Source organism: Osmia lignaria, chromosome 13 (assembly GCF_051020975.1).
Source record: "Osmia lignaria lignaria isolate PbOS001 chromosome 13, iyOsmLign1, whole genome shotgun sequence".
Taxonomy (NCBI): Eukaryota; Metazoa; Arthropoda; class Insecta; order Hymenoptera; family Megachilidae; genus Osmia; species Osmia lignaria.
The window spans coordinates 5,310,916-5,328,451 of NC_135044.1; the positions used below are offsets into that span (position 1 = coordinate 5,310,916).

The window sequence follows — 17,536 nt, forward strand, 5'->3', positions numbered from 1 at the left end:
TTACGTAAGATGATTGGATAAAAGATAACCATACTGTCATCGAATTTTGAATGTTTCTTTCTTTTTCATTTCGGAGTGATTGATCGGGGAATTAATGAAATACCAAGAGATTTTATAGCTTAGCAATTTTTGCATTTTTATTTGATCGCTTTCACTTTTAAACACGTGGGACACCGGTTTCTTTCCTATCCTTTTTTATAAATTAAAAAGTATGGTACTTTATAAAATAATCTCCTTTCTAATTAATCAGAAAAATTTATTTATAAAATTCGAGATAAACGAATAATCCTAAATTTAGAGCACCCAATAACCAGCCGAATGATTTTTTTTCTCCTTCATTTAACCATGGAAAAAGGGGTCGATGTATTTCCACGTCTGTTTTTCCGCGTTTATCAATCGTTATTTCGATATCATTGTCAGAGAAATATTTCTTCATGTTATTTCGTTAGCTCCCAACACCCGGGAAAATGAACGCTCCCGTTTCCCCGATGATAACCTTTCGAGGACGGTTCTCCTCTCTTTCCTGTATCATCGTGGCTCATTCTTTCGTTCGCCCTTCTCGAGATTACGACCGCTCCATTTGTGCAACTTTTATTTGCGCGTCGAAACGCGTGATTCATTTCATCTTGCGAGTGAAATCGACTCGCGGGAGAAAACTGCCGCAAATCTTGTATTATGTATACATACAGGGCCCTATATATCAGGAAACTCTGTTATCTTTTATTAGGAAAATCAAAAATTAATGAAGCGAAATGCCATCTTAGCGGTCGCAGACTTGGAACCCAATCACGACTACTATCCGTGCATGTAACTATTTTAACTTGTTCGTCTCTGAATGATTACAATCGAGTAGGTACGTTGATTTCCCAGAAAATGAATGACAGATCGGCGTGAAATTGATGCATCATCAAACTATGGGTATCGTCGCATTTAAAAGCGTTGAAATGAAAAAAAAATGTGTAGACTAATATAATTTTTTTTATATAATTTATTTTTATTATTTTTCTATTAAATATCAAAAGTGAATACTTGAGAGCTAGTTTTTTAGAGGATCTTTTTTTATTTGTTTTTTATTTCAGTCAATGCAGGTCTGACCTTTCGGTGAATCAATTTCCCGTTGATACTACGCGTTCACATTCGCAGGTTAAAGTGACTCGACGGTAAAATTATCCAAAAATTAGCGTAGAACGCAACGTCCAAGGAGCACATTTCATGAATCGTTACACAGGTCAGGTAGAGGGTACCGTTGCATTGACAAACTTTGTTGCAATAACGAATTGATTAGAATTACTCTTTCGCGTCACTGTATTTAGTATATTCTTTTATTCTGGATACTATATTTAACTCGAGTCTAGCATTTTATTTCATTTCATTACAAGTAATATGCATTTTGCGTATCGTCGCTTTAATTAAAAAATCTGTTAACTACAAATACCTATTATTATACATAGAGGCGTGAAAATATCTCTTTTCTTTACGTAATAATACATTTCCTATATACCAGCACTTATTGTATAATGATACCATTATTAACGACGTTAAAAATGTTATTTTTTAATCAAAAGACTATTTACAAGGTTTTCTGATTTCAATGATGATGCCTATTGTATATTTCAATATTTCTGGAAGATGGACTCGTAAAGAATTTAATTAAATCATGTAATTAATACGACGATCACTTTTCCGGTAATCTTAAATGATCACAATGGATACGAAGAATGCAATTAATGCGACCGTGAGATGTTTCCAAGAAGCGTTTGAAAATCGCGGTGTTTCTTAGCGCTCGGTGTCGGCCGTTTTCGGCTACGTTCGGGCGCGCGAGCGTCGTTCGGCTCGAACCGCGAATTCGTTTGAATCGAAAGCGTTTCAAGGATTTTCTTCGTCAATGTTAAACGCTTCCGGGAACGTTTGTCGAGCTTCTGCGTGGAAATCGAACGTTTCAATCGCGTAACTTGCATTCTTCGTTTAAATAATTCATAGTACCTGCATTTTCTGTAAGTACACTGTATTATACGATACGCGGAATAACAAAACGTTTTGAGGGAATCGTGGCTCCGATAGGAAATAAATTATTCCAAATAATTTCCATCGTCTCGCAATACGATTAGGTCGAACCTTTCAAGGCGTGGTTTCAAAAGACAGCGCAAATTTATGGAAGCGCGATCGCCGCGCGACAAATAGAAACTTATTGACTCGATAACGGTTGCGTTAAATTGCAATTCTACGCGGGGTTATTTCGGGTCACGTTCTCGATATCAGCGAGCACGGTTAATAATAGATCGATTTTCTCTTCCAGCTTTCATCCAACGGAAATTGTTTCGCAATTTCGGGAAGTCCGAAATCTTTCTTCGCAAACGAATATCCTTTATGGAACTCCTTTGAAAATAAACTCCTTTTCCTACTTTATCATTTTTTTACGTGCTACTTTTCGATTACAAGCGACTTTTAACACGATCTTATCACTCTGACTATTTTCTAAGTACCGTTTGATATTATCAATATCTTTACAAGAAGTACATGGTCATACTCGATTGTCTTAAGAAATCAGATTTATAATGATTTCTTCTTTTTTTTTCAACTAAAAGACACGTAATAGGTACGAATCGAAGTTCCAAAAGTTTTGCGCTCAATTCGACGAGCAAGAACTGTACGTCGATGAAACTTAGCTCAACTACAAAGATAAGTTCGCCGAAATTTTTGATAGTGGCAAACGGAGACCGATTTGCTGGCGAATTAGGCTTGTTTCATAAGCGCGTCGCGTGACGAGATCTCGCGCCACGAGCGTCCGCGCGCACGTGTTTCGAACATGTGCTTTTTGGTTCGCGCGACCGCGACAGCTCTACGAATAAAGCGGCGTTCATTAATAATGCGCATGTACACATTGTCGAGTAATATATACAGCTCGCACGTACGCTCGACTAACAGTACACAGTTGATACAACTGGCGACACGACCAGAATCCGATTAAACCAGAGAGGAAAACATAAAGATAGAAATTGGCCAGCTTCGTCGAGCGGATTCGTTGAAACGGCATCGACGAAAGCGATTCTTTCGTTTGCCATTTATGCGAACGAATCGTGCTCCACCACGGCTGTCGACGAAAGAAACGGACTTTTGTTTGCACGCAATTAGAGCTCGTTCGTACGTGGCGAAGGCTTTTTGCTGAAAGGCTCGACAGTGGATTCGAAGCTCCTTTGAATATTTTCGAGCGAAATACATGTACTGGGTGATGAGAAAATAATTATGCATCTTTTTTATTAACACGTTAATTGGCACGCCTGAAAGTTTCGTAATTCATCGTTTGAAATATCAGGTATTCGTAAAAGAATCTCTGATACAAACGATGGATTCCTGTAGAATCCACGGTTGACGGGGCAGTTAATAAAGGAAATTGGATGAAATTTCGTAAAATTACAAAATCGTAATGCCGCAATCTTAATCCGATATCCGCTGATTAACCGAAGTTTTCGTTTTCATTTATTTTGACGAATCGACGTAGCGATCGTTGAAATGTAAAAACGTCACGATTACGACGTCCTCCGCAAGTAAGCACACGCGTCGCCGGTCTCGTTTTATCAGTCGGTCGTTGTTTTTGCGTTTCAACTCGGGAGAGGAATACGCGTCGGTGTTCGTCTCGCGACTAATCGTTCGCGCGGAATTATCGATAACGAGGCGGGTGTGTGTTGATCGTTTCGTTTCGTTTCATCGTTACGTAAATAAAATCGACTTGTAACGTGGTCCCGTCGCCGACTACCGTTCTCCATTCCCGGTCATCAGGGTTCGTCGAGTTGTAAAACGGTGATCTGATTAAAAGGTACGTTGACTCACTCGATTGTACACGGAGAGGATGCCGATAAAACGCGCGAAAACTTCGCACCGAGTGTGTGTACCAAAGCGAGCAGACAACAAATCTTGATAACCGGGGAGCCAACCGTGATAACGAGTTAATATTTATTTACTAAAATGTTAATTCCCCTGTTGTGCTGATGAGAAATCGCATTTCTCTCTCGCGGATCTCGAGGATTTTCACTATTCTTTTTTTCTTCTTTTTCCCATCTCTTTGCCCGACGAATTATATTCAGTGTCAATGAAACGAGTCTGGTCGTGATTAAAAGGATAAAGAGGACGAGCTAGTCGAATCGCAGAAAAGTCAGAGGTTATTAGCCAAGCGACTTGCTTTCTCGTACGGTTATCGCCTAATTTTCTGTTAAAAGTATTCGACCGATCTAATCGTAGCTAGTGATGAATGTTCGATACTTTATCTCGCCGCTTTTCGAATCATTCAAACACATTTCAATTTCACTTTGATAAATATTTCGATTATTGAAATTATCGAAGATTCGAAAAGTACTGAAACTTTTAAAACCCTTGAGAAACACTTGAAATATCCTCGCCTCCCGACGAGTCTTTCAACGTGTAAGTAATCAGCGATAAATATTTTCAGTTACAAATTTTCAAGTAATTCGTGCAACGTAATTGCATTTAAGAATCGAATCGAATTTGAAACTTTCTCCGGTGTATTCGAAGCGATCGATCAACGATCGTGTAGCAATGGACGATCGCCACGTTGGAGGTGGAATAGCGAAAATCGGTTATGTTCGCGCGAACGGCACACGAGATCGTTATAAAAATGTAGAAACTCTCTGTGGGAGGCTTTCGTAATCGCGCGACAAACTGAATCCACGCGTTTCTAATGCTTCAAACGAGTTATCTCTCGTCGCCGCTCGTTCCTGGTTCACTGGATTTAGAACGAAAACGCGTTGCTTTTCGCGACCGAGTCCCGCTAGTTGGTGTTTGCACAGCTGTTTCTGTAGACGACCGTTTCCTCTCGAGCTTTTCCATTTTTCAGCGGTCCGCTTCGAACGAAAATATTATTCTCAAGCCGAAGGAATTAATAATACACCCATATAATATCTGGCCTTTTATAAAAAAAAGAATATTTGAGTTACATCTTTGAGAACAATTCTATCCGCGTTTGGGCTGTTGCTTTTTGCTTCGCTTCAGACAAGTAACTACCTCTTTCAGCAGCACTTGTTTTATACCAAATAAATGAAACATAAATTGAAAAATTTGTTTACACAGATAACAGAGTCGCGCTTGATGAACATAAAGAATGACGTACATCTGCGATCAGATCAGGCTTGTAGGAGGAGCAGCAGGAATTCTCGATATCTGAATTCTCACGATATTAATAATAATAGCGATTTAGAAATGCTTAGAGCGGATTTTTTATACGAAAGATGGCTACAGGTTTATCCGAGCCGCGTTTTCTAAGTCGCGTTTCCTTTCTGTCCCCCTGAGGCTACGTGGCACAGAGAGAGAGTCACGACCTCGCGGATTTTACGGGCTTATCTCGGCCTCTTAAGTAGGCTATCGGCAGTGTCATTAGGCGCGCGGAGGATTGTCAACGTGTCATGCGACTTCTGTCGCAAGAATCCGTGGTAGGCGCGTTCTTAAACCTGCGGGCAATCGAGCACCCACCCGGCTATACCTGTTCTCACCAGACATTTATTCAACAAGCTTAGCACTCCGCGGATCCTTTAGAATTTTGCGATATCTTCGCTAAGGAAATATAAAAATATATCAAGTATTCTTGGATAGTGTTTTCGGAAGCTTTCTCCCTGGTCCGCGTTTAGATAGATAAGATAACCGAACACCCTAAGGGACTTGCTAATGAGCGAACGAATTTCAGAAGTTCTGGTGAAAGTAGCGAAATCTTGGAGATAAGGAAATATAGAACGGTTGAGAAACGTACCTTCCGTTCAGGCTTATGCTTCATAATTTTTCTCTCTTTAACTGGAAACTACAGTTCTCGTTGGACAGGAAATTCTCCTTAAACGCCATCTTTCGGTATACTAGAAATATACATCTTTTTGTGATACTGATTGCAAGAAAGAGAAAATTGGGTCTTATTTAATTTAATCTAAGCGAAACGAGTCTAACCTGAGAAGTATCATATTTTGCTTGATAGTAAAATTATTGAATTAAATCAAATTACTTCTTGACGATGATGATTCTAAGCAAAATTTTTGTTGATACAATTTGGTAACTTAAAGTACATCAAACGGTAAGAGGTAAATATCGTAGAAATAATAGATTAATATCAGTAATCAGTATTGAAGATACTCGAAGGTGGCTGTTATCTGTTCCTGATTTCAGAGGGGGGGAAAAAAGGGAATGACGAGAAGTACAAAGCTTGTTCCTCTTATCGTCGTATCGCTGCTTATATAGAGCAACGATCTAGCAAGGAATTGTTTAACTCGAGATTAAGCTAGCAAAGCATAGAATCTATGACTACCGTATCTATCGTTGTATAACTACCTTGTCGCATTTAATATTCTAAAAAGTTCGCGCAACACTAATTTAGCTCGCTTCAGTATTTAAACTGTCTGAGAACTTGGCGTGCTATTAATATGGATGATTCATTATCTATTCGAAATTACTTATTCATTTGCTCGACTTGAAAAGGTACATATGTAAAATCGAATATTAACCTGTTAGATGGATATCTATAATTTTATAAAACATTCGATAGATTATATTAAACGTACTAAAAAAAAGTATCCCTATTCCAAATTTTAACAAAATTCATCTGAAAATCTTGTCGATTGTCCGACCAACTTTGGTCCCCAGAGACGATCGGTTAACGAGACATTTTCTAACCCTGTGATCTTCCAAAATCTATCCAAATATCGAATGAAGAAGTAGGATATTCTCGCAGGATCCTCGGTGTTTTTAATTCTGCAGGAGGTGAACCGTGTCGATCGTGCGCGATAAGGATCGAGAGAATCGATCGGGCGCAGGTAACGATATCCTTGAGACTCGAGAGGCGTCATAGTTAGCGCGCGATTCGACGACGCTCTGTTTACAGTGTAATAGTAACGATGTTTATCGATCCTGTTATCATCGGGAGTAGTACGCTTGCAAATGCGCGAAGCCTGCACGAGTTCGAGGACGAGTAAGCTCGAAGACGTAAATACACGAGGTGCAGGAGAGAGGCTCGGTCGAAGGTCTGGTTTCGCAAAGAAGAGAGGAAAAAAAAGGGAGACCAGAAAAATTGATCGTCGCTCGATCAAAAACATCGTTTCGATCGTTGGAAGAAATTCGTTAACTTTTTTTCTTCTCCCTTTCTTTCCTTCGTGTTATTTCCAACGTCGTGTAACTCTGGATTCTGTAAAATTTATTTTTGACAGCGGAATCAGCAATTGCCTCGTGTCAACGGGTGACTTTCGACACGATCATTATCTTTCTTCATTATCTTTATTGTCGACGACGATCATTAGGCTCTTGACATTCGCTATCTTGCCGCTTCTGATCCTCCTCGGGGTTGTTTTTCACGTGCCTGATGGCCCCGTCGTAGACAAAGAGCTCGAAGAAGATTCCGTTGTATCCCCGTTTGTTTGCGTCCGAGGGTACTGATAACGATTTTCACGCTCTCCGAACGTTTATCAATTCGTTCGGTATCATGGGGGTCGAGATTTTTACACGGTCGAATAATTAATAATGGAAAATGCGGGTGAAAATTCTGTTCAATGTTTTTATTCAATAACAAATTCATATTCCTTTTCCCTTTTTATTTTCAACAAGTAAATATTTAAAAATCATACGCACAAAGCGTGTGAATCATTCGAAACGCAAACTGCACATTAATAACAATCATAGATTAACATAACGTTAAATAAATGAATACATCTTGGCGCGGAATGCGATTAACAATAAATTGAGATAATTGAATCACTTCAAGTTGCATCGTTTTTATCTAAAACTGCGCTCCTCTTAGTCTCTCGGTCCGAAATGTTGAATAAACGGATGGAATATAAATATACGTGCAATTAAATCGACGATTCTACCCCGGTGGAGGAAAAACGGAAAATAACGAAGCAGCAGCCACGAAGCGGCGTCGAGGTTGAAAACGTTGAAGATGGCTGGTTGGCAAACGTGGGTCGTTGACATCGTCCCGTGATTTTCCTCGACGATCACACGGATGCACCTTACACGTGTGTGCACGTGTCCATTACGTCGTTCTACCCACCCTTTCTCCCTGCTCTCTGGCATCGAATGGGTGAAAAGAGCTGTAGGGGGTTGGAGGGTGAGGAGGATCGAACCCCTCACCACCAGTTGCATACGCGATTGCAACCACCCCCCACGCAATTATCTCATCCAGTAGTGGAAGCTTCTATAGATAGATCGATATTCCTCTCTCCTTTCTTTCTCACTTCGTCTCTCGATATTTCTCGCTAGTTTACTCTTTGCTTTCCGAACGAGAGCTCCCTCTTCTGCCGCGGACATCTTCCTTCATTTTTCCTTACTTTATCTGTGGCCGCGCGAATCACGCTTGTATCGCGAACACAGTTTATTTGTACGGATAATTATGCTCCTCTTATGCGTTTATTTTAGACGATTCGACACTATATTGGAAGACCGCCGTCACCGTTGTTTGCGCCGATTTTTCGCGTCTGCCTTTTCCCCGATTATTCTCCTTAGAAACTAGGGTAAAAGAAATCGAAAGTGGCGCGAACATGGTTTCTTCAAAGATCTCTAATTAAAATAACCGCTACCTGGGTTTCGGTTAAGTGTTCCTTTCGTAGGTGACTAATCCTTAAGTTAGTCCGTCAGGGTATAACTAGGGTCTCCGGTCACCGATGATTCACGGTTGTTTGTCAAAAGCAATGTCTCATTGCTCTGTTAGTCTATTTACATAATAAGAGGCTCCAGAAACAATTTATGATAATAGCAGACATTTTTTGTTAACCCTTCGTGCTCCTAATAACCTGCGTTTCAATGTAAAGACAGATCTCCTTACATTTTGCAAAATTTTCTCTGCTAATAGTTAAAATTGAAAAAAAAAGACGAATCTCGAATAATTATAATTGTAGTCGGTCGCGCTATACATAGCTATTTCCATTGTGCCAGACAACGTGTTAATAGCCAGGAGATAAACTCGCGTCGGTCGGTTTTTACCCTGGCCGAGGAGAGTAGGCGAGGAACAATCGTCGATCTCGTCTGGACTTTGCACGGTTCGATGTCTGACGCTCGTCGTGTTTGTATCGCGCGCGGAAAAATGAAAATCACGACCGGTCGTCGATGCGTCGCGTCCCGTCGCGTCGCTTAGGCTAAAAACTGCCCGGCTGCGAGCAACCAGCTCGTGGGTTATTTAAATACCGCGGTTCGCGCTGAAAGTTTTGAGAATTGCGGCCAAAATAACACGTTCGCCAACTGATTCGAGAGAAAAATACTATCGCAAATTGTTCGCCCGAATAATGAAAAGAAAGAAAATTTCTAAGTACGATTGTTCGAGCTTGGGATTGACAATTTCATTAAGACGCGTGCCAATGAAAAAAAAAAAAAAAAAAATAATTTCGCGATAATCATTCCTGGTTATGTAGCGTTGCAGTCACGGACGAGAGAGTTTATTATATAAGTTACCTCGACGATGACGAACCAGGTCGTCGACGGTTCCGTTTTATCTCGGGGTGACGCACGCGTTGTTGTGCAGCTCGAATCGGTAGCCTTGAACTTCGACTTGGAACGTGTCATTGTCCGAATTGAATTATTGGCTCGATGCAGTTCCGTATCGCGCGCACGCCACCGAGGTTTCGTCGATTTATCTTCGATCGACTCGTTTTTAACGCTTCGAAGCGTCGTTGGTATTGCGAAATTGCACCCTACATCTTTCTCCAGCTGCGTGGGCTAATGAAAATTTGGAAATTTTACAGGTAACAATGCTGGAGAAAGGTTGCCAACGGTAACAGGTTCGGTTCAAAGGAGCACCGTCACGTCGGCAAACCGCGCGCACTCCGCATCACGAAGGATCAGCCATCAGCAACGTCAGCAGCAACCACCTCAACAGCAGCAGCAGCAGCAACAACAGCAGCAGCAGCAGCAGCCACAGTCTCAACAACAATCGGCGCAACAGGCGAGGATACCAGTAGGATCCTTAAGGAACTCGGATGAGCACGGATCGAGAGCCAGCTCGGCACAGGACGTTTGCGATAATTCCAACGATTCCGGGCTCGGCTTCGAGGACCGTCAGCAACATCTCACGAACGCAACCGTTAGTCCATTTTGCATGCATATACGTATCATGGACGATAAGTTTTCAGACCATCCTTTTGCACCTCCTCGTCGTCTGAGACGCATCCTGTAAAGGGATGGGATCAATTTTGCTATGTATATTCACGAATCCGATCCAGTTGCAAAATAAAAGTTTCAATTGATGGGGTTCGAATATTACTGATAAGCGGTGATGTATTTCAAATTAAACAGGAACGGTTAACGTTTAGCCATCAGCTATTCTACTCTGATCTTTTCTATTCAATCCCCCTCCACGTGATTGCAAATCGTTCAGATATCTAAACATGAACAGCGCTTAGATTATTAATCCACGAGTCGTTTGTTTATGTATCTCGCGACGTTTTATCACCGCAAACGTGACAAAGGCTTACAGAAGAGACCCCTCCGTTATCGATGATTGTAATATCCCCTGATCGCTTCGAGGATCTACGAACCGAAAGGAACAACGTCGCTTTCGAGTATTTGTGACTAGGGCCGCGATTCCAGTCAAAGTTCTGTTAAAAGAAATATCGCTAAACGTCTAGTATCCGCGAAGATACTCGAACGAGATGAATTACTCTTCTCTTTTCCTTTCTTTATCGTGCTGCACAAATATGCGCCTCTCGTAGAACGAGCTTTGATTGTTATCAACACATGCAACGATAACTTATTCTCGAGCCGAGTGTTGCGTAACACGAAACGATACAGTACATACGAAAAGAGCCTCGTGTAGATTGCGTTTTAATAATCTATATTACTTGCAATTCGGTTGCGATATATTCGATGATAATTGAGTAAACATTACGAGCCGGTTGAGCCACGCTGATATTGACTCAAAGTATCGTGGACGATTAACGAGCCACGCCAAAAATTAGCGGTGGGAACAAGTTAAATACGTGCTCATAAATCCGAATCAATTCTAACATCCAAATAGAGTATTCAGGCTTTCATGGTACGATTCATGTTACAGATGATACTGTTCGAAATTGAAGCTGTTAAATTTATTTATAAAATATTTATACGATATTTGAATAGATTTTTGTGTTTTAAATTCCACGGCAATTATGAATTTCTCCCCATATTAATTTTCGAATCTATTTGTAAAGTGCTTGAACCTATCACTACTAAAAATGTATCAGTTAAATGACCACAGAGCGTGTACAAATAGAATTCATAGTAATTCACGTTTCTCTGTCTTCCTCGTGGCTCGTTCCACTTCCGTTTCCAACACCGTCGGTCTGATTTCCAAACGAGGTCGCATCGTTAGCCCCGAAAACATTTCCCAAGAGGGTCTCCTCAACGTCTTGGAAGCCTCTGAAAGCTTCTCTTCTTCCCTTTATTTCTTTCCCCAATGTAGTTACGCCATCGTCGGTGCACGTGCAATCTAATGCGATCACGCGTAACAGCCACGGGATCGTCCGTTGATTCGACGAGCACAGTGACACCGGGTCTCTAACGGTAGTTGAACCCGAGGCAACCGATCAAGCGGGGTCTGATTCGTTCAATTGAGCCGACAAACGAGTTGTACGAACGAACGATCAACTTATCGCTCCCTCTGTCTCTCCATTTTATATTTTTCTTCTTTTTTTTTCTCTCTTCTTTATTCTACATATCAATTCGTTGTTTAACAGGCTTGGAACGGCGCCGGCGAGGAGGACTCGAAGAGAAGGAAGATGGACATCAAGCTCGAGTCCGAGGATGCGAATTTCGCGTTCCCCGAGGTGACGCATTCCTCGAGCCCTGATAGCAAAACGGCCAATAGAAACAGTTCGAACGGGATAGCTGTGCTGGCCACGATCTCTGGGAACAGGACGGGGAACGGGAGCTCGGGAAGGGTTGTCGAGGTGTCCAGATCTCGTCCAGGCTTGGGTGTCCTCGCGAAGAGGTCATCGGCCCCCCATCAAGGCCCAGTCACCCTCACCTCTCAACTGTGTATGTTCATGGGGACGTGTTTCATTTTTGCCAGTTGCACAGTGGGGTATCTGAGAATTTATAAAATTTAGATAGGATAACGTGTGCATGAATCCCTGTATAAAAAAGAATGAAAATATAGTATAATGCGTTTCTCATATAATAAACTATAATTCTATTTGGAACAAAAGATATTTGGACCGTGAAAGATAATTATACTCTATTATTAAATTAAATTAAAATTGTGGCTTTCTCCCTGGTCCGTCGTTCGAGGATTAAGAAACGCATTATATTGTATTTCTTACTTTTTTAGGAAAAGGGTCAACAATCGTATACGTGTAGGTACCCTCTTTATATTCTAGAATATCGTAGAAACCATCAGCGAAATTTCGATACTCCACTCTGCATCAGGATCAATCACATTAACCCTTTAAGTTTTATCGAAACACGACGCTGAGTTTATCGATCTCGTCGTCGAAGCGAGTCTCGTTCGATGACACAGGCTACCGAAAATTTATTACCCTTGATATTGTGGATTTAATTCTTCTTCTTCTTTTTTTTTCGTTGGCGGAGATATCGACGACGAGGTCTCCGCGCTGGGTCACGAGGCAGAGATAACAGGGCCCATCTACCCAGACGTTCTTGAATTTTTTCGAAAGAAGGATTTACGAGAATTGTATCCGTTGTCGTAATTACTCTTGTAAGCGTAACGCTGCGTTAACAGATAATTTAACACGATACGGTGATTTGCATAGAGATTCGATCTTTGTTTGCCGACGGCAATTGCCTTAAACAGATAACGTTCGGTTTTCGTCGCATGTTGTTTATTTGTATGGTTTCTCGTTAAATCGTTCAGTTGACTCGATCGAATCCCTCGTTTCCAACGATACTGCACACCTTTATGCCAATTTTACCCGGGACGATACCTTATCTTCGTTGTCTAGGAACCATTTGCCTCATTTCAAATAAATCATCGATATCGGGCAGTGATATCGAATGTAGGTCAAACGAGATTTCAGGGAACAGACACATCTGAACGTCGCTCTCGTATTTGCTTGAAATTTATCCTCTTTTTCCTGTTATTCCCCACTCTACAACCATCCCCCTCTGGTTACGGGGCCAAACTTTGCCAACGTGTTCGGAATGATATTTCAAATAAAAAAGATGTTTACCAGATATGAAAGGAGCATTAGTATAAACCATATATGATCAGCTTTCGCTTTATTATTTATTTGTAATTGCATTTAACGCTGATATATTGTACTGATAGTCGGGAAAGGTTCATGTACTCGTAAGCTCTCTAAATTGTAATGAAAATATTTACACTCCTCCGGAGAAATAATTCTGTTAATTTTTCGATATCATTATCTGTCGCGTACAGAGTAGCATCGAGTTACGATGGAACACGGATTTTCCCTTCACAGTTGTAAAATAGATAAACGAATAATTGCCTTATAAACATATTTACGTTATTTAAGACGATTTTAAATTCGGTGTTTCATGTACGATTCACAGGCAGTGCTTCCGCAGATGGAAAGGTGCAATTGCAAATAATCTGCCAGCCGGAGCAGCAGCACCGGGCCCGTTACCAAACCGAAGGATCCCGAGGAGCAGTGAAGGATCGTACCGGAAACGGGTTCCCAATCGTTCGTCTGGTCGGTTACGACAAACCGACCACGCTTCAAGTCTTCATCGGCACGGACCTCGGCCGTGTCGCGCCCCACATGTTCTACCAAGCTTGCCGTGTCAGCGGCAAGAACTCAACCCCGTGTATCGAGCGTAAAATCGACGGTACCATCGTGATCGAGGTGGACATGGATCCAGCGAAAGACATGATGGTCACCTGCGACTGTGTCGGTATACTGAAGGAGCGCAACGTCGACGTGGAGCACAGATTTCCACAGGAAGCCGGTGTACTTCAGGGACGCAGTAAAAAGAAGTCGACTCGTTGTCGCATGGTTTTTCGCACGACGATCGCTCGTCCCGATGGTAGCACGGAAACTCTTCAAGTCTGTTCTCAACCGATAGTCTGTAGTAAGTGTCGCGATAACAATTGTTGATCCTTGATCGTGATTACTGAGTATCGAATGATAGATTTTGAAACATAGAAAGTTTGACGCTATTTGATGACATGTATAATCTTTTATTGCGCCCCTTTTACACGATTCCCGGTCAGACCTAATCTAAACCTACATCTTACTTTAGCCTTAAAATTACTTAAGGCTAATCCTGTCAGATACGATGTGTTTCAAAATCCGAGCCATTTGATACGCAACTAGTTGATGTGTCGTCAATAATACTTAAAGTATGTTCTTTTCTCTCAGCTCAACCACCGGGTATACCGGAGATCTGCAAAAAGTCCCTCACCTCCTGTCCATGCACCGGTGGATTAGAATTGTTTATACTTGGGAAGAACTTTCTTAAAGATACTCGTGTAGTGTTTCAATTAGACAACGACGATTTGTCGAGTAGCTTAGAACCGCACTGGGAGTGCGCCGTCTTACCCGACAAAGAGTTCCTGCAACAGACGCATCTGGTATGCGTGGTGCCTGCATACAGGCGGCAAGATCTTGCGCCCTCGGAATCTGTTAGCGTGAAATTGTACGCGGTGTCGTCCGGGAAAACGAGCGAGCCTCATACGTTCCTTTACACCGCCGCGTCCGCAGCTCCGGAGCCATCGGTGGGCAAGATCGAGCCCATCACGCCGCCATTGTCAACCTCGAACGGCGATTCCGCGTTAGCAACGTCCCCAGCAGCAGCCGTGTCCTTAACCACGGGTGTATCATCGAACAGTAAGTGAATTTTAATCCCCGAATGGCAAGTAGCGAGCAACAATATAAATGAAATATATTTAAACGAGAGTACGATGATGTTTCAGCTCTGATCACACAAGCAGCCGCGGGAACGCCGAATTTCTTGACAACGATACAGCCACAACAACCATCCTCTCAAACGACGGAAACTCTTAAAAGCGATCCAAGCCCGCCACCAGTAACGGCATCGTCTCAGGTAACTCCAGTTCTGATGTGGGCTGCTCAAAGTCCAAATTGCCAAAATTCCCCGCCTGACGTGATGATGCCGCCGCCAGCCATGGTAGCGAATCCCCTTCTAAATCGCAGATCGTCTTCGAACCTTCAATTAATCCTGCCCGATAATTTGAAGACCGAGGTGCTAGACGAGAATAGCGAGAACAGTATGATTAGCGAGAACAGCATGCAAAGCATACCAACGCCGACCGCGAACGGTTCGACGGGGACGAGCCCGTTGCAGCAGCTCGTGAACGAGAATTCCAGGGAAACGCCGCAAACGAATATGATCAGATCGGTACCGGTTGCGGCGAACAGTTCCCCGGTACAGGAAGCGGTCAATCTACTCGGTGTGGTCGATTTGATGCGGAACCAACATCCGTTGTCGATGGTGTCCACCCACCAGAACACCTACGGAGGTATGCACGAATCGTCTCAAGTCAAAGTTCTAAGTCCTCATCATATCAACAAAGAAACTAACCCGATGTTACCGGCAGAAGGCAGCCCTAACGGAACTCTACAGGGTGGCGGCGGTGTTGTTGATCTCCGAATGAAACATCATCAGTCAGAGTTCGGCAATTTGTCGAACTTCACCGGTACGTCGAACGGACAGCTACCCGCCCAGAGTGGGCATAGCGTAGAGAAATACCTGAATCATATCGAATCTAACGGGAAGGAGGCTGAGAGTCAGGAGAACGGCTTCGTAGGTAGTATACAGCAACGAGCTTCCATAATCGCTACAGGACGACAACCTCAGCAGGGACAAGCTTCCAACATTTTAGCCTCTCCGAATCAAGGTGTGAAGCTGGATACTCTCGTCAATTCAGGCGCGGAATCTCATCAATTAATGTCACCGCTTCGCACCGTCAATCCCAACAGCAGCACCATGATGAACCACGTGTCCGCGGTGACCGATCACGAGACGATCCCGAGCCCTCAACAGAGCAGAAACAGTCCACCGATTCCCGTCAAGACGATGCTCCTCGAAGCTTTGATGCCGGCTCAAAGCGTACCGCCTTTGATTGGGAACGGCGGGACCACCGTCTCGTCTCCTGCCTCGGTTGTCCAGGAGCCGACCAACGGCGATAGTCTGCTCACGACTATCAACGCTGCCCTCTTGCCAGCGATGCAAGAGCCAGTCGTTACTACGAGCGGTACGTCGAATTCTAGCGTTACTGTACCATCCCATAATCAGATGCAAGTTACGAACGAGACTATGTCGATAGCGGCGGAACATATTCCGCAGATTCAGGGTCTTATTCAGCAAGAAGTTGTAGCGATGCAACAGGCGCAGCAAGTTGAACAGGTTGTCGCGCAGGCACAGCAGCAGGTGGAACAAGTTGTCGCTCAGGCGCAGCAGCAAGCGGTCCAGGCTGTACAACAGGCGCAGCAACAGGTTGTCCAGCACGTGGTGCAGCACGCGCAAGTTGTCCAACAGGCTGTACAACAAGTACAAGCGGCGCAACAGGTTCGGGCTGTGCCGGCTGTTCAGCACGCGATGCAACAGGCTACGCAGGAAGTGGTCCAGCAGGCGGTGCAGCAAGCGACTCAGGAAGTGGTGCAGCAGGTGCAAGCGGTTCAGCAAGCGGTGCAGCAGGCGCAAGCGGCTCAGGCGATGCAACAGGCGGTGCAGCAAGATATAGGTTCGATGTTGAACCAACCAGCTGGTTTCGTTGCTGAGGCTAGTTCTGCTCTGGCGAGCGGTGCGGCTCAGGAACCGTCGCAGCAGAGACTGACCACTGCTGCGGAACAGGCGATCAACAACGTGATCACTAACGCAACACAAGATATAATTAACAATCGACCCATCACCACGACCACCGCGCATGCCATCATCGCGACGAAAAATATATTAAACAGCGTCGCCACTCAAAGCGCCCAGCTGATGAACAGCGCTATGGAGGGAATCTTACCGAAATCTCCGCCCGGTCAAAATAATATCGTCGAACAGGTAGCGAGCAAATCACCGCCTGTTGCCTTACCCGTCACCCCCAACAGACAGAATGTAAACCCACCTATTACAAATACGGCCAACAATACAACTGGAACGACGGTTCGAAAGCAAGAAGATGGTATGTTGCCTCAAGAGCTTACATCGATGTCAGAACATGATCTGTTGAGCTACATAAATCCAAGCTGTTTCGATTCTCAGAATAACTTTCTTATGTAGTACTGCCGTATTCTTGTCATTAAAATACGTGTATAATTGTATCCGATCTATTCGGATGCAACGGACGAAAGAGAGCGTGACTGATTGAGTGAGAGAGAGAGAGAGAATGAAAAAAAAACAAAGTAATTAATTCCAATCAATTGTGTATAAGAAAGTATATTCTTGGCTCAGTACGAGTTATATATATTTGTGCCACATTGTCGTTTCAGACTTTGTATGTGATAGAAATGAAATCCGTTTTTATATAATGAAAATGGACGAAGTTTGCACCACCTTTGTAATAATTGAAAAACTATTAACTATCGTGTTAAGTAAGACGGGCGCACGAGAGCGCGACAATTAGGGTTTTTCTTTAACCTTCCTTTTTCTACGAGTT

The 17,536-nt window shown here is 43.0% G+C and overlaps 1 protein-coding gene across 10 annotated transcripts in view; it reads left to right on the forward strand.

Annotated features, from left to right (window-relative positions):
• Positions 1-17,282, forward strand: part of NFAT (nuclear factor of activated T cells 3) — a 35,121-nt gene extending 17,839 nt beyond the window's left edge. For 5 of the 10 annotated variants that reach the window (XM_034319860.2, XM_034319857.2, XM_034319861.2 and 2 more), the window contains 5 exons: positions 9,717-10,054; positions 11,685-11,985; positions 13,480-13,998; positions 14,289-14,756; positions 14,843-17,282. In XM_034319860.2, the coding sequence (XP_034175751.1) occupies positions 9,717-10,054; positions 11,685-11,985; positions 13,480-13,998; positions 14,289-14,756; positions 14,843-17,160 (3,944 nt within the window). In that variant the 3' untranslated portion in view covers positions 17,161-17,282. Of the gene's footprint in view, positions 1-7,743; positions 9,648-9,716; positions 10,055-11,684; positions 11,986-13,479; positions 13,999-14,288; positions 14,757-14,842 lie in introns of those variants that run through there. The other 5 variants (XM_034319862.2, XM_034319863.2, XM_034319858.2 and 2 more) reach the window with 4 other exon arrangements.
• Positions 17,283-17,536: the final 254 nt, after the last annotated feature.